At 44.5% G+C, this 22,308-nt stretch overlaps 1 protein-coding gene across 1 annotated transcript; it reads right to left on the minus strand.

The window, feature by feature from the left end:
• Positions 1–354: 354 nt before the first annotated feature.
• On the minus strand, positions 355–16,127 carry LOC308355531 (putative dimethylaniline monooxygenase [N-oxide-forming] 6; the record flags this gene model as incomplete). The annotated part of the gene is made up of 8 exons (XM_080823827.1): positions 355–697; positions 2,090–2,162; positions 4,125–4,480; positions 6,586–6,785; positions 8,166–8,308; positions 9,279–9,441; positions 10,848–11,036; positions 15,996–16,127. 8 exons carry the CDS (start codon positions 16,125–16,127, stop codon positions 355–357), a joined length of 1,599 nt encoding a protein of 532 aa, XP_080679953.1.
• Positions 16,128–22,308: the final 6,181 nt, after the last annotated feature.

Raw genomic sequence — 22,308 nt, forward strand, 5'->3', positions numbered from 1 at the left:
ATTCATGATAAAACACCCTTAAATCATTTACTGAAGTTTGTTCATCTTTCACATCTGTGCTCACTCCCCTTCACCTTCCTTCTTCCTTATCTCAAGCATCTCCGAACTTGCTAATGCATCATGTGAAATCCCTTTCTAGAGTATAGATTCTCATCAGAAAGGGAGAGGCTGAGTATCTTCCATTTTATTGAGACTTTCAGTTAAATGGGCCAGAATTCATTTTTATAGCTGCAGGAAGGGAAGAAGTAGCTATGATATTTTATGTATGCACATGTGTATGTATCTGGAATTAAACTACGTAGATATCTGTGATTAAACTCTAGGCTAACCTCTGAGACGTAAAGGGCTTTCTCATTAATAAAATGTAAGCCACACAGCCAGCAAAAGCACCGGGAACGAAAGCATTTTGAGCAAATTGTGAAAGTGTTGGGGTCTCTGAGCTTCGCTGACAGCTCTTGTCCTGGTTGGCTTTACTGTCCGGTCCCACTGGGTCAGGATGGCATTTCTGGCCCCATCCCACTTCCCTGGTCCCATCAGTCGAAACTGGTATGGGCTACAAGGACCAAAGAACACCTCCAGGGCCAGCTGGGGATCAGTCAGGAAGAGCCACGGTATGTTGGGCTTGGCCCCGATGAAGGAGCCCAGCTCGTCCATGTACGTGATGTAATCTGTCTGCAAAGTCTGGCTCTGGCCGAACCTGAGGAAAGAAAATGACACATAGGAATGAGTGTCACAGCTGGAAACCAGGCACTGATTTCTTCTTTTCTACCTTAGAAAAGTAGCATTTTAGTCAGCGCCTCCCAAATGATCCCACCCCTATTTCTCCGCAGCGTTGAGTTTACCATTCTTTGGCTATAAATGAGTTGATTTTTTTTTCTTTTCCTTCCTAATCTCTATCTAAGTTTGATGTTATTTTGGTCTTCTGCCCCAGGCCTGGAGGGAACTGCCCTTCGTGTGTCCAGATGACTGATTAACTTAACTCACCCTTTAACACGTGGTTATTCTTTATATAACATCGCTTAGATCCGATGTTCGATTTTGGGGGCATGGCCTCATTTACTTTTACGAGCCCTGAAGAACAGGCTACCATTTAAGAAGTGAGGTGGACTTTGGGGCCTCTCCTCTTCCTCCTCCATATTCCTACTGGCCACGATACAAAGGGTGGTGAGTGGAGTGGGCTGTGTGAATTGCTGGCACATGGGAGTGCCCACGTCACAGAGCTGTCCTGTGAACTGCATGAGATACGGGGAGGTTTTGTGGAGTCGGAAGTTTCCAGGTCTTCTCTGCTCTAGACCCTTCCCTGGCAACTATTTGGCAGCTCTCAGTGAATGAGATGTCAGAGCTTGAAAGGGCCGAGAAACTTCTTATACAGTCACCTATTCTTCTGAATGGGATTCATGATCTAATTATTCTTTCAACAGATTTTAATACATAATTTGAAAAGGATTTACTTCTATAGAAGTAATTAACATAAAAAATACATTTAAGTATCTGATGTCTAGCCACGTAAATGACTTTCTACAAATCCCATTTATGGTGTACTTAAGAACCCATGTTTGGATGAATCAGAAATGAATATTCTTTTAGAAGAAAATAGCAGGGCAGGTGAACTCAGTTTTGTTCTTCGTTTGGCTTTCTTATTACAGTGCTCAGTTCCCAGCTAGTTAACTTGCTGGCGGACATGTGGCTGGTGGAAAGGACTTCTTGGAGACATGTGAGCTGGATAATTCTTTGTTTAGGTGGCCTGTCTTCTGCAAGGTAGGATGTTTAGCAGTATCCTAGTTTCTACACATTAGAAGCCAATAGTATGTCCTCATACTTGCGACAACTAAAAATGTCTCTGGACTTTGCCAAATGTCCCCTGGGGATCAAAATCACCCTCATTTGGGAAACTACCCTAGAGCGTAATGTGCTCTATACACTCGTGTGACGCGTAATGAATATTATTTTCCTATCAAATGTTGCTTGATCATAGCAAGTGTTCAAAAAGTGTGAACTTTGACTAGTAGAAATATTAGAAAATAATAAATGTTTTCCTACATATAAAGGAAAAACTTAGGGTTTGTTTCATTAGTAAGTACAATCTCACCACTTGAGTTTTTTCCCCATTTTCTCATCAATGTCATCCATCATTTCACTTGTAGTTGGCAAGGTACATGATTCTAGAAAAGAAACAAAGAAAGAAATATTGAAAAAGATGAAAAAATCAGAACAGTATAATGACACATGATGAATTTTTCTTGGTATTTATGAATTATGTCCCTAAGTGATTTTGTATCAAGAGGAGCTGCCTTGGGTATCTTTAGTAAAATAAGAACTTACAGAAATAAAGTCTTGAGAAGGCAATGAACCCCCTCTGTGAATGGCAAAGCTCGCCTGCAGTGAGATAGTGACAGCAGAGAAGTTTGTGGCTCCAAATCACCCAGTCTCATCTATCTGTGACGTCGTGTGAGGCCTAATTCTTAGCATGCCTGAGATACACCCCATGCATGTAATAGCTTAACAGTTTCTTTGTATTTCTTATTTGCATCCTCTTACCAAAAATTCTTCCAAGAAATAATCTGGTAAAATAGTTCACTCTAAGGTACATGGCAATGGAAACAGATCCATGGAAGGAGGCTTGGGTTTTCCATCACCCTGCAGCCAGAGGGGATCTTAAGGGTCCTCAGAAAACTGTTAGTGTTTTGCTACAGTTTCTCAGTGGAGGGGGCATCTGATGGCTGAGTGTAGCCCTTTTGCCCTTATAACAGTGGCAGAAAGCTATTGTGACATTCGCGGTGCAGAACACTTCCTAGTCATGGGCAGCATCCTACCAAGCCTGCCCGACCTTGCGGTCAGATGTTTGCTAAAATTCTTGTCTGCATTGTTCAATGTTGTGTCCCAAGTGCCAAGACAGAGTGTGGCACTTAGTAGTGCTCAGTAAGTATGCGATGAATGAATAAATGATGTATTTTGCTTCATGTAAATTTCTTGGTTTTATGAACTGTAGCCAACTTTTTTGGTAAAATTCCATGTGCTTGGCATGGTTGTGCCTTTAAGAGAAAAACATAGTGGAAGTATTTCACAGAAAGCACCCTTATAAATGATTTCATGACAGGGGTTTTAAAATAATGATTCTTTATGGTACACTTGACATCGCTTACTAATCCATGACATTTTCAGAAAACATAGAGTCTATGATTGTAACATTTTCTTCATTACCTATGGTCTAAGTTTTTATGGACAATATGTTAGGGGAAGTGTATCTAGATTGGCCCAGTCTTTTTTTTGAACCCTTGAATAAAAAGGCACTTTAAGTAATAAGGATGATCAGTATGATTGCTGTAAATTAAATCAATATATTTGAGACATTGCCTTTCTTCATGTAATCCTCATATTCTTGATTTCCTCACCAAAGCACACTTGTGGCCACTGGAGACCGTGGGGTCTAGAGTGGAGGGAGCAGGAGAGGGTGGTCAACAGAGCAGGCGCGGCCCGACATCGCTATTCTGACAGTTTGGCCCTGGGAAGGTCTCTAGCATTGCCCACAACATCCTCAGGGCCCCTCTCCCCTTCACAGTGTATCTTGACATTGCTGTTCCCTACCACTGTCTTTCTCTTGCTTAAAGCTTTGCAAAGTACGTGGCGCCTGGGGGGCTCAGTGGGTTGGGCCTCTGCCTTCAGGTCAGGTCATGATCTCAGGGTCCTGGGACCAAGCCCCGTGTTGGGCTCTCTGCCCAGCAGGGAGCCTGCTTCCCCCCCCTCTGCCTGCCTCTCTGCCTATTTGTGATCTCTCTCTCTGTCAAATAAATAAATAAAATCTTAAAAAAAAAAATCTTTGCAAAGTCCCTCCAATTTCCCTATGAGAAGTCTAAGCTCTGTAACACAGCTCTTAAGGCCCTCCATATTCTAGTCCCTTTCTCTGTTTCTTGCCACTCCCTGCCTCTGTTTTATCTGTCCTTACAGAACACCTTAAGACTTCCCCTATTGTAACATTCCCCTGGCTCTCTTTTAGACTGTGTAAGATCAAGGAGTGTGTCTAGTTCCCTTTATATTCCTAGCATCTAGCACAGTCCTTGGCATATAGTAGGTGCTCAATAAATGTTCACTGACTAAATGGATAAAAGACAGAATGGTCCACCTACTTGCAAACACTTTAGCAGCCCAGCGAGCCTGCAGGTCAGCTGTGGGGATGGCAGCCCCAAGGGACTGGACAAGGCCAATCACAGCCAAGGTTGGCTTCTCCATTTTTGGGGGGAAGATGCCTTTAAACAAAGTGACCTCATTGTTTCTGCTTTTGATGATAGAGTCATCAAGGAAGGGGTAGGCGTAATCATAGCCTGTTGCGAAGATGATGTAGTCGATGGCCTCAAACATGGTCCCATCCTCAAACACAGCCGAGGTCTCCGTAAACTCCTTCACGCTGGGCTTGATGGATACAGTACCACACAGGATTCGGGATGGGAGCTCGTCATTGAACACAGGCTCTTTCCTCAGGGGACTGTTCAGAAACAAGAGACAAAGGCTCTTGGTGTAACATACCTTGATTCCAGGAAATATCTGCAATAGTTCAGAGCACTAGAACCAAAGCTGAGCAGTGAAACGTTAGCATGGGGACCACTGAGCTCTTTTTTTGTGGCAGGTTTTCTTCTATTGCCTGCCACAGTCCTTAAGAAATTCTGTCTGAGGAGCACTTGGGTGGCTCAGTCAGTTAAGTCTCTGCCTTCCGCTCAGGTCATGATCCTGAGGTCATGGGATCGAGCCCTTCATCAGGCTCCCTGCTCAGTGGGGAGTCTGCTTCTCCCCTGCCCCTCTCCCTGCTCATGCTCTCTCTCACTCTCTGTCAAATAAATAAAATCTTAAAAAAAGAAAGAGAATTTCTGTCTGAGCTGCCTCTTCTGGCTCTTCGAAGCTTGAAGATTTCCTTATGAGCACTTACAAGATTTGGTGATTCACCAAACAGATGAGAATAAAACTAATTCCTAGACATAATCAGTGGTTCCGAATGCAGAATTTGGAACCAGATGGCCCAGGTTTATAATCTACCTCTGTCTCTCACGAGTGGCTACTTCTCTGTATTTGTTTCCTTGTGTGTAAAATGCAGTAGTGATGGAATCTACCTCATTCTGTTGTTGTGAGAGTTAAATGAACATTCCCTGTAAAGCACTTAAAACAGTGCCCGCCACTTGCAAGCACCACTATTATAAATGAACTATTATTATAAATGAGGTCTTCTGTGAGAAAATCCAATTTGCTTGGCGAGCTGCTTTATTGTCATATTTGGTTTCCTTTACTTTGGTTGCCAAAATTCTAGGATTCAGGAATTTTGAAATTTACTCCAAATATCTCAAACAGTCAGAAAGTTTATAAATCATAGAATCTGTCTATGTATTTCCACACCATTTTCTATGTCTATAATTCTGCAACCTCTTCTTTTGCTTTATCAGGTGCCAAAAAGCAGGACACAGTAAAGCCTGTTTTTCTCCCCTTGTCCTCTACCCAAGGGAGGAGTGAGAAGGTGTCATCAATACCTCAGGGTAACTGGAACGTTTTCTAAGATGAAGCCTCATTCTCGGAATGAATGGATTTCCAAATCTACATTTCAGTTGTCTAAAGGGCAAAGCCAGAATATGATTTGCAGTTACTCTTACAAGACAAAAGGTCTTTTTTCCCCGCCAAGATTTTATTTATTTATTTGACAGAGAGAGAGAGATAGCGAGAGAGGGAACACAAGCAGGGGGAGTGGGAGAAGGAGAAGGAGACTTTGCACTGGGCAGGGAGCCTGATGTGGGGCTCGATCCCAGGACCCTGGGATACATGACCTGAGCTGAAATCAAGAGTCAGATACTCTACCGACTGAGCCACCAGGTGCCCCGAGAATGCCTTTCTAATTAGTAGGTGTTGGTCACTGGCTCTAAGTATATAAACAAATATTAATTTTACAGTGTATATCAGTTTTGCGAATTGTCAGTGTTTTACATGTTTCATGGGTCCTGACTGTCCCGCTAAAATCCTAGACTCTGTGGTTGAGGAGGAATGCGCTTTAATTGTGAGATTTTCTGCTTTCTGAGACATGTTGATTAACACTACCTGGTTCGTTGCTCTTTAGATGCATACTGGAAAATTTGAGATTAATAAGAACCAATATTTGTAAAGCTTGATAGTTCACGAAATGCCTTAATTTTTTTTTTTTACTCTTCCTGCATACCACAGTAGTCTTGATGAGTAGATATTATTATTGCTATCTCCATCACCCGGAGCATGGATAAGGTATTCCTCAAAAGACAATTCATGAATTGGCTCAGCCCTCAAGATTCTGTGCTATAGCTTGTAGCTACCATCACTGATTCTTGCCTGCCAGAGGCATCCGGCTGCCCGCTCCGTTGCCATTTTGTATTTTCCCATATACCTTTCACCACTAGAGGCATTTCCATAAGATTTTCACCCCATGCATGACCTCTGAGGATACTGTGTCACTTATGCAGTCCTCACTTTAATCCGAATGACCTTTGTGAGATGACTTAAGTTAGACCTAGAGAGAAAAATTTCAACTGAAACTAGTGCCCCACTCTTTTGGGATGATAAAATAGGAGTTACTTGTAGTACCCATTTAAAGGCATCAGGCCGTAGTTCTCATGCTTAAACCATGTGTTCATCTTCTTGACATATAACCAGTCAGATACAAATGAAGGAAGGGCATTCCGGAGGAAGGTTGCAAAGCGGGTCACGTACACCATGTCCCAAGGATAGCCATCATCCCAAACCCGGCTCATGACCCAAGAACCACTTCTGCTGCTGATAATGACCTGGTGGGGAAGGCAACATGGATTTCAGTACCGCTCTGTAAGAAGGAAGCAGATATGACACAACAGACACGTTCTGTGGGCCTCTCCATACATTTCCCCAATATCTAGGCAGAAACATTTTTAGAGAGTTGGGTTAAGATGAAAAGTCCATGACTGAAACTAGGTAGAAACAGAACTACTCTGCCCCTATATCCCAGAGGGCTGGTGCACAGTAGTTGAAATAATGAGAGCCTGTCATCTTGGAACAAGAGGGCTGTGTCTTCAATTGTGACTGGCCTAATCTTCACAGAGTCAGAGACATCAATGGTAGGGGACCAGCGAGTCCAGAGCCTCAGTGGTGGTGGATGGTGGTAGTTGATGGATTGGGTGGGAGAAATATAGCTTAATGTCTACCTGAAGTTAGGCTGAGGAGATACCAAAGAGTTAATTCAGTTTTCTGTCTGAAGTCTCCTCTCTCCCTCCTTCTTACACACCCACTCCATGACCTCTGCTCAGGACCCAAACCACGAGGCAGCTGTCTCAGCTCTGAGACAAGCCCAGCTGCTCGTCTGTTAATGATGCTTTTGTGACAACCCAGGGGAATCGAACTTCAAAAAATTCCTTAAGTTTTATTTATACTCATTTAAGAATTTGTTTATTGAGCATGTGTTTCCTTAAAAATAGGTTAAGTTCTTCAAGGTCTATTAGTCATGGAGGATTTAGCTTAGAGTCCTCTGGGAAGCCTTCCTTGACTTCATCCCGGCTGAGCTAGCTTCTTTTTTTATGGTGCTGCTGTTGCCACACCTGATGTCACTGAGGTTTTATCATGTTTCATGCCTGTCCTCTCATCTCCACCCACTGACTGCCCCCGGAAGTCGAGAAGTACTCTGACTTATTTCTGTGCTTATTTCTAGACTGACATGATTCTGGCCTATAACCTGTGCCCAGTGTTTCCCGAGTCCTGGCTGTTGAGTTTTTGGATAAATGACAGCAAGAACCAGATCTTACCTGTCTTTCAGAGCTTTGGAATGATAAGCACAATCAATGCCTTTTGTGTGGTAGGAGATAAGACAGGCCGTGAAATATATAAGGGTGGGTCTCAACTAGCAACGGTTTGCTTGGAGGCGATCAGAACCCAAAATTAAAAAAAAAATGCACTCTTATCCATATATACAGGCAGGCAGCGGGCACGCTTGCCTCTGGGTCGGGCGGAATGTATTTCCTTGCTTGCACGGGCCACGCCACCTTGCTTCCCAGGGAGGAGGTCTCAAGTCCTCCCTGACTCAATGGGCACATTCCCCGGGTGGAGCCCTTGTCTCAGGACATGGCAAACCGGAGCCTCAGGGCCCCAGCATTGACTTAAGAGGGCCGCGCACCCCAGGCTCGTTTCTCAAAGTGCACCTGCGCAGCCAGACGACTGAGCTCTACGGCAATGTCAGATCCGGAGTTCCCCAGGCCGATCACCAGGACCCTCTTCCCCTTGAAGGCTTCTGGGTCCTTGTAGTCCCTGCTGTGGAGGTAGTGGCCTTGAAACCGGTGGAGGCCTGAGGGGAACGTGAGGAGTGCTTTGAGTTGATTTTCAGAAGAAATGATGAAGACTCAGTTTTCATTTTTTAAAAAATTCCTATTATCAGTCTTCATTTTTAAAAAAATCTTCCTAGTTAAAGTGCATTTATCCTTTCAGTGGCTTTTGACACTACATCCCCAACTAAGTACTTACAGTGCCCTAAAAAACCTACAGGATGGGAACTTGTATTTTGACAGTAGTAATAGCTAATGTTTGTTGAGTACTCACGGTGAGCCAGGCCCTCTGCTAAAAGATTTACAGTCTAACATCTGATCTGGATGACATCTCTGAGTGGCAGATACCAGTGTCTCTATTTTTAAAAGACAGGAAATCAACACAGTGAAATTAAGTGACTAGTCTAAGGTCCTCTAAATATACTGCCTCTTAACCTTCATGCCTTCAATCCTCCATTCTTCCTGAATCTTACTCTTTTAATTATTTGGCCTATGAACAGCATGCCTGCAGATGGGAAGTCTAATATTTTATGGTGGACATGTGTTTCTGCTGCAAGGGAAAAAAGAGGGAAGGAGAGAGATCTGTTGCTTGTGTATCGCATTTATTTGATGCTTGGCACTTTTGTACAGTAGTGGAGTACGGTGCTACACACACACACACACACACACACACACACACACACACACTGAAATTTCTTAAGTGAATTTACAAAATGTGTCTATAGATGACTTTTAAAAACCCTTCCTCTAAACAAATACGTCCTCTACAGGTCTTCATCTGATCTCTGACTAGCAGGTCCTTGATTCTTTTAGCATAAGGGTTCAAGAGGCCAATTCTTACTATATTTCACATATCATCAGACTCCCAAATTTTGTTTTGAAATCTTTGGAAACTTAGGAATAATTATTATGTACCATCTATGGAAAAGATCTAGCTCAACCCTCGACATTTGTGTATAAATCCCCAGTCTATTGTATATTTTCCCAACTTACCAGGAAAAGAATCAGTTGGTAGATTGGGGTACACATGATGTCCTGAACAAACCATTACAGCATCAAAAACAGCAGATTCCCGTTTCCCATCCTTTTCCGAAACAACTTCCCATTGTCCGGTGACCAAGAAGTTGGGACATTTCTTTATGCTAGAAACCAGGGTCTTAAAGAAAACCAGAAAGAAATTCCTTCTATTTACAATTCTGTGGGTTTTAATTTTTTCACCGTGTTTCTGTAGAGGAAATAACTGCCATGAGCTCCCTGATCATTGAGAAATATATGGGAAAACATTAAAATAAGGAGTCATAGTGATTCTTCAAATCTCCCAAGGAAAATTACTCAGTGGGGCATATTTACTTTTTTAACGTCTAGTTAGTAGGTATGGGGTAGATTACACTGAACATTCTTGTGAAAGATGCCATGTTATTTGCTTACTACCACCTTCAACTGGCATTCCTGGCTTCTTTCTCTCTGACCTGATGTTCTATCAATTCCATAAATATGGGAATATCTCGGGGTTACCAATCCTTATTTCTCCTTTGCAGTGCACAGATACCCTCCCTTGGAAATATTAGCCACTTCCATAGTATGACTATTATGTAAATAAATATAAAATTATGTTAAGTATAATAAAACAATAAATAAATAAAAATAAACAAAACATAATAATAAATAATAAATAAATAAAACAGTTCATAGCTCTTGTAAGATGTGGAAAAGAAAGCCCTTGGTGACAGTAAATACAATCCCAGTTCATAATTTTTTGGTTATTTTTCTCACTACGTAGGTATGTTTGCATTTAACAGTACTGAATGGAGATTGGGAATTCTAAACAAATGCGAAGTATTATTGTTATTTACGGAACCCAGTCTTCTCTGCTATGACTGCTAAGTCTCCTGATCTGAAGAACTAAGTGGGCGAAGGATGAGAGCAAGGACTACGTTAGTCATTAATTTAAAATTTCACTCTCGGGCGCCTGGGTGGTTCGGCGGGTTAAGCCTCTGTCTTCGGCTCAGGTCATGATCCCAGGGTCCTGGGATCGAGCCCCGCATCGGGCTCTCTGCTCCACAGGGAGCCTGCTTCCTCCTCTCTCTCTCTGCCTGCCTCTCTGCCTACTTGTGATCTCTGTCTGTCAAATAAATAAAATCTTAAAAAAAATAAAAAATAAAAAAAATAAAATAAAATTTCACTCTCCTCATCATGGTAGAACTTCCAAAGAATGCCACAGCTTCTTGAACCACACCTCATTGGCATTGAACTCAAGAAGTCTAAGTATGGACTAGAGAATTTGGGATTGTTTCTAAAACGTGACAGTGTGACGGTGGAGTGTGCACTTTGACGGTGTAAGCACATCTAGTATTTTCTGTTGCGTTCTCAAAGCTGTCAGAGACCAGCGGAGAACATGTTCAGGGGAAAAAAACAAGACAAGTACTTTAAAATCCAAACCAACATTGGATTGGCGAGCTATCTTAATATTTGGCTCTGATTTCTAGAGCAGAATATTATATCCTTGCTTCCCCCCAACGGATAAACATACTGAGACAACAGCACCAGTTAGAAGGCCCTTACCTCAAACTGTATATATCTTAAAAGGTTCTTCTTTTGAGCAAATGTCCTTATGTATTCCTGGAGCTTGCTGTGGTGCATATAGTTGGGGAAGTCATCAGGATACGGGAAGTCTGGGAAGCACATCATCTCTTTGGAAGAGTTGGTGAATACAGACTGGTAAATGCTGGCTCTGCCTTCTTCGGCTTGGTCCTAGGAAGAAGGATAAAGCTCAAAAAGGGAGCCAAGAATGGCATTCTCAGTGAATATTCAATTTTAGTTCAACTGAAACCTTTTTAATATGTAAAAAAAAAAAAGACATTAAAACAATTCATAGCTCTTGTAAGATGTGGAAAAGAAAGCCCTTAGCATCGCACATGGCACAGAGCGGGGACCTACACCTTACTTCTCTTACTCGAATTACCCCCGCGTTAGCTCTGTTTGTGGTCTCGTAGAGTTTTCTTTCTTTTTCCAGTCACAGCACCTGGTTCTGATCTCTTGCTCGTGTTCAAGCAACAATGACGATAACAACACAACTAAGTGGTTCACAGGAGGTGGTAGTTTGGAATCTCTTTGCTTGGCTGTACAGCATTCAGTGAACAATTGACCAGCAACAGAACCTTCTCTTGAAGTGGAGGCTTTGTTTATTTGGCCTAGTCAGAATCGGCGGAAGGGCCCCTTAGAGCACAGATTCCCGGCCCCACCCGTAGAATTTCTGATTCAGTGTGTCTGGCTTGGGGCCTGAGAATCTGCATTTCCCACAGTTCCAGGCGATGCTCATGCTTTGAGAGCCACTGCTCTGTTAGGAATGAACTCTGTGCTTGAGGAGTCCCTGAACCACCGGTTAGCGGTCCCCGCCCCTCACCAGACAGGCGGGAGACGGATGCCTCAGAACTTGTATTAAATCTCGCCAGTGCATCGTGAAGCCACATCACTGAAAAGTGGCTTTCTTTTTGAGAAGTCGTTGAAGGTGAAATGGAAAAACAAACATCTCCTCTCTGTTTTAAGGAGGATAAAAGTTCACACAACGTGCTGCCTTGAAAAGTACTTTAACAAGCTGGCTGCCTCTGCTTCCTCGGAAACTAAAGAAATGACAGGTTCCTGCCGGATCCAAGATCTCCATCTCCCTCCAGCCCCACACTGACCTCAAGAAGACACGGACAAAAAGTGCCAGAAAGGCCTGACAGGCTTATGTCTGGGGTGGGGCTGCTTGTGGCCTCCGTTTGAAGATAAAACCTCTTCTAGTCACGGTGGTTGCGTTTCTCATAAATAGCCAGGCTCAGAGATTCTGACTTTCGTAAGCCTCGCTTTGAAATTTCTGCTACGGTCAGAAAAAGGGTGACGGCTCGTGCCAGGTGGATTTTGAGGTTTGAGTCTTTCCCATTCACGCACAGCCATACTTTTTGTTGGTGGTTGTGGAAGGAGACGCGGGAGGGAGGTTTCTCAGGTGTGGATTGAAGGGGGGGAGGCCTGAGCTTCAGGCCGTGGACTGGTTAACAAAAACGTAAGACTGCTGGGAAACGGAGTAAGACCTTGGATCGTTTCCATCATGAATGAATCTCAGCTCTTTTGCCTCTTGACCCCAGCCAATCATAACAGGAGGAGGAAGAGTATGTACCCTGCAGCTCCTTGGAATTTTCCCTGAAGGACTGTTCCACACACAAAGGAAAACAGATGTATTACCTAACGAGAGCCGATTGCTTCAGAGGGCTCGTGTTTTCAGTTTCAGCGTGTGGCAGGGTTTGAGCGGGGAGGGAGGAAGGGAGACTCTGCCTCTGGCTGAGAGAGCTGCCCTAGACCCAGAGAACCAAGCAGCCGCGGTCGCACTATCATGGCCTGTCCTGGGTTATGACTGTGTCCATGTCTCTCGTCTCCCCCACTGGAACGTGGGCAACCGGGGGGCGAGGTCAGAGGCTAAGGCAAGGATGTCGTGCGTGCATGTCAACAGTCTGCTCTGATCTTCCAGATAACATCTCTGCTCGTCAATCCCACTTCTCCGCGTCCAAATAGACCCTCAAGGACCAGCTCAAAAGTAGCCCCCTCCGTCATGCCTTTCCTTGTCTCTTTCTTACCAACCAGGAGTCATCCTGTCTCTACCTCTACCGAGCTCTGATCGTCTTTACTGCCCTCATCGCATATTCACTGATATTATAGTTAGTCTAGGACTTGTTTTCTCTGATTTTAAAATGCTGGCTGCCTGTTGTACCTCTTAATCTGCAGCTTTTCCTAACACTGTGGCCTATGCACAGTGCACTCCCCAAATACTTGCTGAGTGACTAAATGAATGGGTGAGTGGAACAAACCTCCGCCCAGCTCTGGCTCCACTGTTTTCCCCTTTTGTACTGCGGCAGCGTGGAAGTCTTCTGAGGACACGAGACCTTCATCTTGGAGTATATGAAACTTAAAACATGCTCCCATTCAGCCTGCTAGTGTTTAAACCTCGTTTATTTTCCATTTTGCGGAAAAAGCACACGGTGAAAAGTTCAGAATTATTAGGTTTCTTTCTTTCTTCCGAAAGAAAGTTCTGCCTAGCAGGACTTGCAAGATAAAAGCTTACATAACACATATTTGTAAAGATCTCTTTCTGAGTGGATTGTATGCGCCAAGCAACCTTTCTTAGACAAGAAGAACGGTGCGGGGTGTGGAGGGACTAAAGTTTAGGGTATTTTTATGTGTTTACATGCCCACGGGGCTGTGGAGTAGAATTCTGCTTATAACCAGTGACCTTATGGGAAAGAGCTATCCCATCTTGCAGATAACCCAGAGTCTGACTTGGCATTGTACCGATCTGTCGTCTGTTGCTTCCTTAAGTAAACTTGGTGATCTTGGCACTGGTAACTTACAGATCCCTGGATGCACCACGTCCACTGCCTCCTTCGTGCCTTTCATGCTGGTCGCCCTTACCTAGAAACCTCTCCCACCTGGTCCTGCACACTGTTGATGACTGTCTGTGGGGTGCCATTCACAGACAGCAGTGGGACTGTCACTCTCTGGAGTTGTGACACGTAATAGTCCTCTACTTTTGTTGTCTGAGAACATCCTTTGAGTCTCAGCTAGGTGCTCTCCTTGCAGGAAGTTTTCCTTGACCTGCTAACATTTTAGTAGCAAACCCCAACCCTCTTCTAAATCTCTAGGCACTTGTTTATTAAATTGATGGTCACCAAGGGCTATCTCGTTGTTGCTCAGTTTCATAACCTCTTATTTGAAACTCTTAGGGCTAGATATATTTTGGAATTTGTAGAGTTTCGGATTTTTCTCCATAACACTTCTAGTGAGATCTGGGACAGCACCCTGTAGTCAATGGCAAGAAAATTTCTGTAGTGAAACACAGAGTGGCACAAATGAAGATTATAACTAGCCTAATGTCAAGTTCAACTCATGTTTTCTGACCATTCAACTTCAGGAAAGATTTTGCCATCAAACAAATTTTTGCCCATTTTCTATCAAAGGACCTGTATTATGGCTTACTTCATATTCTTCATCTCAGTACTTGGCACAAAACTGCCAAAAGAGATGTTCAAGCAGCATTTAATGGTTGCTGATGAGATCATAGAGAACCATTTCATGATTTAGGCTAAGCTGGCCACATCTCCCTGAACAAATATAAATAAAGAAAATCACATCCTTAAAAAATAATAGCTCTTGATTACTTCCTAATGGAAATGATCTTATATCTCATATGACACATCCAGGATTATAAGACCTCTCACTTAAAAAAAAAACACCTCTTTTTTAAAAAAGATTTTATTTGTTTATCTGACAGAGAGAGAGAGAACACAAGTAGGCAGAGAGGCCAGCAGAGAGAGAGTGAGAAGCAGGCTCCCCACTGAGCAGAGAGCCCAATGCGGGGCTCGATCCCAGGACCCTGAGAACATGACCTAAGCTGAAGGCAGAGGTTTAACCCACTGAGCCACCCAGGCGCGCCTTAAAAAAAACCTCTTGAGATGAAAACAAATACGTCCTAAGTTAGCACTGATATATTCTATTAGAGTAATGTATTGTTGTAGTTTGGGAAAGCACTGAGACAAAGACAGAGTTTGGTTACAAGGAGAATGGTGTGGATATGATGTCTTCATGTCAAATATGTATCATCTACATCCAATCACAATGACTGGAAAATTCAGGACAGAAAGGATGGAAGTTTCCCTGCCCTGGCTTTCAAAGTTTAAAAAATTGTTTTTATAGGGGAGCCTGGGTGGCTCAGTGGGTTAGAGCCTCTGCCTTCGGCTCGGGTCATGATCCCAGGGTCCTGGGATCGGGCCCCGCGTCGGGCTCTGTGTTCAGCAGGGAGCTGCTTCCTCCTCTCTCTCTCTGCCTACCTCTGCCTGCTTGTGGTCTCTGTCTGTCAAATAAATAAAAATTAAAAAAAAAAAGGCACAGCTGACTGTTGAGTGAGAATGAGTTTTTAAAAAAAAAGTTTTTAAAATGAATATTTTCTGATTATATCATTTGTCCAATAATGAGACTGAATGGCAAAGGCAATCATCTTTCTCTCTGGTTTTGGAGTTTGCAAACTATTCAGTAGCCACACACACAACATGCACAATCATTTATCATAACTTGCAATATCTTTGCAATAGACACAAGTGAATTATAACATCACATCCCATTACAGTTGGAAGGCATATTAGAGGATACCTAATCTCCCACCTTGACATTTGACAAATGAGCATTTGAGGTCCAGAAAGAACAGAAATGACTTGCCTGAAATTAATCTTCCCAGAAAACCTAAGGTTGAGACTATAACTCAGAACTTCTGACTTTGGTCTAATTTTTTCTCTTCCTTTGCTTCCTTTCCTTTCCTTTCCCCCGCCCACCATGTTCCTAGGTTTTCTGAGCAGTAGTGAACAGGGATAGAATCCATTCCGTTACATGGGGGGAGGCAGTGGTACATTTTTGTTTTTGTTATAAATTGCTGACATTAGCGCCCTTTACAGCCTTGAGATCTGGGCTCTGCAGAGAGCAGGTAACAATGCAGGTAACAATGTTTCATGAGCTAGTATGAAGTGGTTTTAAGTGATTGGACAGTGGCATGATGGGAGAGAGAAAATTTTACTTTCCAGATCTGGAGCTTATTTGACCTACCACCCAAGTCCGAATAGAACTGATCAGATTTGACTTACGGAGTGACACATCTCCCTTCTGTTGGTATCCCAGTGATGTCCCACTCACCGAGAATTTCCACAGGCCTCCAACATCATTGCTTCTCTCAAAGCAGGTGGGCTCCAGCCCCTCTTCCAGGCAGCACCGGATGGAGGCTAAGCCACTGACACCAGCTCCGACGATGGCCACTCTCTTCCCCATGGTTGCCAGGAAGGAGGGCCTGGAGAGAGCTTCTTTAGAGGAGTGTCCCTGAACACTTGGGATTTTTCAGTAGGAAGAACCAGCCAAGGTTTGTGCGTCAGGATCCTCACCTTAACACAAGAAAACATAAATGCATGTTAACAAGCTATGCTCATCATTTTTACCACTTTTGCTAAAGTAAGATAATAAATCTGGCTGTTTCTCCTGCTTACTCAAGGCGCTCAAAATAGCAGAGTCATTGAATGTTGGAGCAGGAAGGCCCTTGAAGTTCGTCAGTCTAATGCTCTCCATTACAAATGTAGCAATAGTCACTCCACGAATGTTAGTAATTACTTCTTCGACATCTTACAGCTAATAAGTAAAGAAGTTGGAACCAGAACTCAAGCCTTCTGTATGAAATCCACTGTTCCAAATCACCCCTACTCACTTTGAATGCTTGGCTGTAAGGGGTCTTAGTCTTAATGAACTGCCTTCCTTTCCCCCAGAGAACCAGCAGTTCTTTAAATGTAGAAGAAGATGGTGTTTAACAATGTCTTTTGATGTAAAAATTGAGGAAGGGGGAGGAGTTATTAGTCTTAAAGTAAAAATTCCCTTTTCCTTGTATATTTCATGGCATAGAGCCCTGGTAAACCTGGAAGAGAAGGACTGAGTGCGGTAGGGATAGCAGACCAGGGGAGGTGATGGGGAGCAGAGGAAGAAAGGGACAGGGGAGGGCAAGAATGAGGTCCCTGGTTCTGGTTCCAAAAAATAAAAGTAACTGATCCTGTTCACCAAAGCTGTAAGGTGAAACCTCTGGGAGATTAAAGGAACAATGGCTCTTTTATTAATTTTTGCTTTGGAACTACAGAGTATATAAACAAAGGCTGTGCACCTGGACTGTTTGTTAGGCTAATTTTGAAAAGAACCCTCAATTTTCTGAAAACGTAGGAGGGCATGATGTGAGGAGCTGAGTTAACACTTGGAGATGTTGAGTTTGTAAAACTAGTGAACTCAGAGGACAGAACCGTAAAGCCGCTGAGTCTTGTCTCTGGGTCCCTGCCACTGCTTCCCACCTTTCCTTCTGCCCTCCCGCCCTCCCTCCCTTCTTCTGAGTACTTACCACGTTATGTGTTATAGTAGTCTCTTGGGGATTCAAAGACGAAAAGTCCCAGTGCTGTCCATCCAGGAGCAGATGGTGTAATGGCGAGAGATGATTGATGTCGCAATGGAAGTTTGATTTAGTGAGTGCCAGCCCTCAGGTGGGAGCGTGAATCCTCCTAAGAGAAGACTAAGAGAGGCTTCAAGAGGAAGTGAGAAGAGCACTGAGTTTTGAAGGAAGAATAGAGGTCTGCCAGGTAGTCAAGGAGCAAGGAACACATGACAGGCAGAGAGAAAACTATGTGCAAACTCACAGAAAAGTACGAGAACTTGACAGACCGAGCTACAGTGAGTTCTGTGTTGCTGAAGCCATGGGTAATGGGGATAGCAGAAGGTAAATGGGACATGCAGAGCCCAGCTTCTGAAGGATATTGAAGTGCCGCCCTCAGTGGGTTGGATACCATCTTCTAGGTTATCGTGTTCCATTCAAGAATTCTGAGCAAGGAAGTGACAAGATCAGAAAAGATCAGATCCATATGGAAGTGAGGCAGAACAGACGTCTAGCTATACAGCTAGATTCATACGGATAGTGGTTAGAATCGGGGGTACCAGGAGGTAACTTCAATAGTCTAGAACAGAGACGCTGGGGGTCTAGAGTAGAGCAGTGTCAGGAGAATGGAGAATAGAGAGGCATAAGAGAGATTTAAGAAATAGATGTTTGGGAACCTGTTGATGGATTATAGACTTGATGCCTCAAAGAAGGTCCTTCCAACTTTGAAATTTTATGTTGTGATTTATATGCAAATCACTCTTGATTTAGTGCAGACAGCAGTAACCATTCCATTTCACAAAGAATGGGACTTAGTACAGGAATTAGGTCCATGCAACAGATGGAAGGACTCCAGGAGCGAAAACCAGGGTGCACCTGCCACAAGCCTTGTAAGATCACGCCTCTGGAGCTACCGTCCGATGGAGACAGGAACTGCTGTTGCCACCACCGACACCTGCAGGGAGTGGGATGTAGAGTTCGGCTGATGTAAACACACCTGTTGGAAAATGATGATAGATCAACACAGTCACAGAAACTGAGCCTCTGCTTCCCCTTGCCTTCCAAGCCCAGGTATCTATCTCACTGGAAAAACCCAAATTGCATCCAAACCCTAACTGCAAGGAAGTCTTAGGAATATAGTTTTTAGCCTTCTGGTCCTTGTGCTGGAGGAGGGAACCCAAAGGGGGTGGGAACAATGTGCCAAGTGTCACTAGACACTGTCTAGACCAGTGGTTTATGTGGTGTTAAGTAGAAGCCATTCCTGTATTCTTAGACGACCCAACGTTCTCTGTTCTTCTCCAGTAGTGACACAGTAAGTCCTCAGCGATTTATTCTCTTGGTTGTGTATTTTGTGGTAATTCTTACTGGCCTTCAGATCTCTCCTCTGTAAAATGCACAAACTTAACTACATAATTACTGAAGTCCTTTCAACATTCCATGACTCTCTTAATTCACTGAGTAAGCCTCAGTAAACCTTTTCAAAAGTAGAAATAAAAGCCAGCGATGACACAAATGCATTGAAATTGCTCGAGAGGATTTCTTGTTTGACATCCAGTTGTCAAGAAGTGGACTTAGTTTACTGCCGAGAGCGTTTGTTAAATGGGATGTTGCAGCTAATAGAACCGAGAATGTAAGAGTCAAGAACGTGGAACATGAGAGAGAATCTTTGGAGTAGGCGTCTTTGGGAAGAGCTGTTGGTGTGTCATGTGTCGTTTTCCATCAAAGAAGTGGAATCAAAAGACGTGCTTCTTGAGACAAACATGTCGTGGGGCTCAATCCCACCACCTGGAGAGCAGTTTGGGGGCTCCGTGGAATTTTGGTCTACCTCATCTTGCCTGGGAAATCGAGAGGACAGGATTTGGGTTGGCTAACTGTGATAGGGCATTACGTTTATGTTTCCTTTGGCCAGAACCCCAGAGTTTATTGAGACAAAGCGTATATAAGGGTTTCCTGGGGGGCCCGAGGTGATTCGCCAAAAGAGAGCTAATATGAGGCCATATTAGGTCCTGTCTATTAGGGCTACAGAAGTGTCTGCCAGGATAGGGTCCATTCTTCTGGGTCAAGAGAGCTACTGGGGAGAGGTCACCATTGTTTGGGGCCCCTGATGTATAAGCCAAGACATCCATACAAGTAAGAACTAGTTATAAACATCTGCCTGCCCAGAGACCCGGAAGCCGCAATATGATAATACCAATGAAACTAGATCTCCAGCCACCCCACCCTGCCCCCTGCTCAGCGTTTTTTTTTAACCTCTCTGTCCCTTCCCTCCTACTCCCTTCCTGGCCTTCCCGGGAGCTTCAGAAACCTCTCCCGTTGGCATCATGGGGAGGAAGAGTGGAAGCATAAAGTGGTTAAAAAAAAAAAAAAAAAGCTTCAGGTCCCCTTCCAGGACCTTATGCTCCCTTGGCCTCAGACCCAGGTGGAGGTACTAGAGAAAAGATTAGAACTTTAAATGAGGTCCAAGATTTTGATCTTCACATGGGAGACCGGATCTTCCATTTTCTGAATTAAGAGTGTAGTTGTGACCTAACAAGACTGCAGAAATGTCTATTACCTGAAAGTGATCAGGAAAGGCATGAGCTCGGGGGTCCTTCCCTCTAAGTTCCCACAGCCTGGCAGCACCTTTAGGGACAGAAGTGGGAATACTTCAGGTACTTAATCAGATGCATGATAATGTCCCCAGAGTTATGTGATAGATTAAAGGGAGCAAGACAGAAACAACCGGAGAACATTTTTCAAAGTGCCCTGGAGCTGCCTCTTCAGCTGTGACCCTGGGCATGATGGAGGACCAGGAGATAGAAATGGGTTCAGACCAGGGAGAAGGTATTCCCAGGGCTCCTCCTCCTCCTTGCGAGCAGGGAGTCTGTCTCCTGGTTGGTCCCAGCTCTCTATGTCCTCAGAGTACCCTCCTGTTTTTTGTAGCTCGGAGGTGACAGCAGCCTGAGGTTCACACTAGACTTTCCAAGAACTGGATGAAGATCAGATTGAGATCAAGGAACATTTGTAGACTACCAACAACTATTTAGAAAGTGTTATCCTTCCATTCGTTATCTCCTGACACCCTTGTGAGATAATCATGACCATGATTCTCAATTGACTAATGAAGAACGGAGCTGTTCAAGTTAATTAAACCAGCAAAAGTTTATGTCTTCATGGTGTGTCTCCTCTAATAGCTTATAAAACGAGCGTCATGAGAACACCGACTTTGGAAAGCATGGAGAAGACACTCCTCCAGAGGGTTGTCCCACTCCCACAAATATTAACGGGGCCCGTAGAGTGTGTCAGGCGCTGGTTGAGGCGTTGGGATGCCACACGAAGAGGGCAGGGCACCGGCCCCGAGGAGTGCATCGTCTCCGGCGGACTCCAGGATACAGCAGGTAAAATGCTCCCCACCGTGCTGATGGGGGGGTGTTGGGGTTTGCCGCTGTGAGAACCACGGTTCTTCGTGCTGACTGTTCCCTCCTCTGTACCAGGCAGCGAGCTAAGCATTTCAGACTCATTACTTCATTTGCTTCTGTAAGGACCTGGGGAGTCAGCTGTACTGCTCTCTCGATGCTACACAGAACACCCGAGACTCAGGTTCAGCCGCACAGGGCCACGCAGCTAACGGGTGCTGGGACTGTGACGCTTTGCAGGCTCCTCTCGAGGGGAGCAGAAGTCGGGGAAGGTGTGAACGTGCCCGGAGCATTTGTTAGGTCGGGCCCCGCGGCAGGACGTAAGGACGGGAGCAGGCCGCACACGTCGCGGCTGGTACCGTTCTGACCGTGACCCGCACAGCGGCAGAGGCTTATGAAAGGGTCTGTCAGACTCAGAAGGGCAACGCGTTTACCCTGCGGGAAGGGGCTGGAGAAAGGTTTGCATCAGGGTTTGTCTTGAAGCATGAGAACAAAAAGTGGAGAAAGAGAGGAAAGGCCCGTCAGCCCCAGGGACCACGGGAGCGACGCACACGCCCGTGAGAGCGCACAGGGAGGCTGAGCACGCACCTGGGAGAGCGCGAGGGGTGCGTGACGGGCGGTGGGTGGGGGGGAGCGTGTGAGTCGGAGGTTTTCCTCCCCTCCGAACCTTCCAAGCCTTCTCCCCAGGTGATGATGTCTCTTTGCAAGGGATCTGAAAAACAGGCTAGTGGTGAATGACTGAGAAAGGGTTGATAAGCGTCTCAGCAAAGGGGAATTTGGCTTTTAAGAGACATCAGTGTCTTAAACCAAAGGAATGTATTTCTAACGGTGGAACTTTGACCATGGGAGCAAGGTCAGGTGGGTAGAGAGTGTGTTTTCCATAAGCAGAGTGGCCAAGCATCCTGGTTTACTGGGCACCGTCTTGGAACGGCTGTGCTGGCATCTTCATCACTAGTGCCCTCTTTCCCTCGCAGAAGTGGTCGGGCTTACTTGAGAAGGGATCTGGTCCCCTTACTTATTATAGGAGATGCTCTTACCCTAGTTCGGATTGCGTCCCCGAAGCCCATTCAGCCTCTACAAATATGGCTGGCTCTCTTTCTGGTGGCTCCCGTCTTAGATCAGGGTCTGTTTTCTGGAACCTACGTACGGTGTAAGTGCAGAATAGTCTTCTGTAAGACTCAATTTTACTTATTGAGCTGTTCTTCTTCTTTTTTTTTTTTTTTTAAGATTTTATTTATTTGACAGACAGAGATCACAAGTAGGCAGAGAGGCAGGCAGAGAGAAAGAGGGGGAAGCAGGCTCCTTGCTGAGCAGAGAGCCCGATGCAGGGCTCTATCCCAGGATCCTGACCCCAGCCGAAGGTAGAGGCTTAACCCATTGAGCCACGCAGGTGCCCCTGAGCTGTTCTACTTTAAAAGACAAGTCTACCAAGATGAACCATTTTCTTACACAATGCAAACATACTTTTCCCTAATTGTTTCCCCAAGGCTGTGACTCAGAGCAAATGTTTCCAATTAGGCTTGTTTCCCAGTGTGTTTAGGGTTTGACACTCATGTGGGTGGTGATGTTGTGAGTAGCTTTTCCCAAAATTCTAGTTTCCACCAGACTCTTTCTTTTCTGACCTCCCAATCTTTTTCTAGTCAGTTTTATAGCATTCTAA

Source organism: Martes martes (genome assembly GCF_963455335.1).
Source record: "Martes martes genome assembly, chromosome: 15".
Taxonomy (NCBI): Eukaryota; Metazoa; Chordata; class Mammalia; order Carnivora; family Mustelidae; genus Martes; species Martes martes.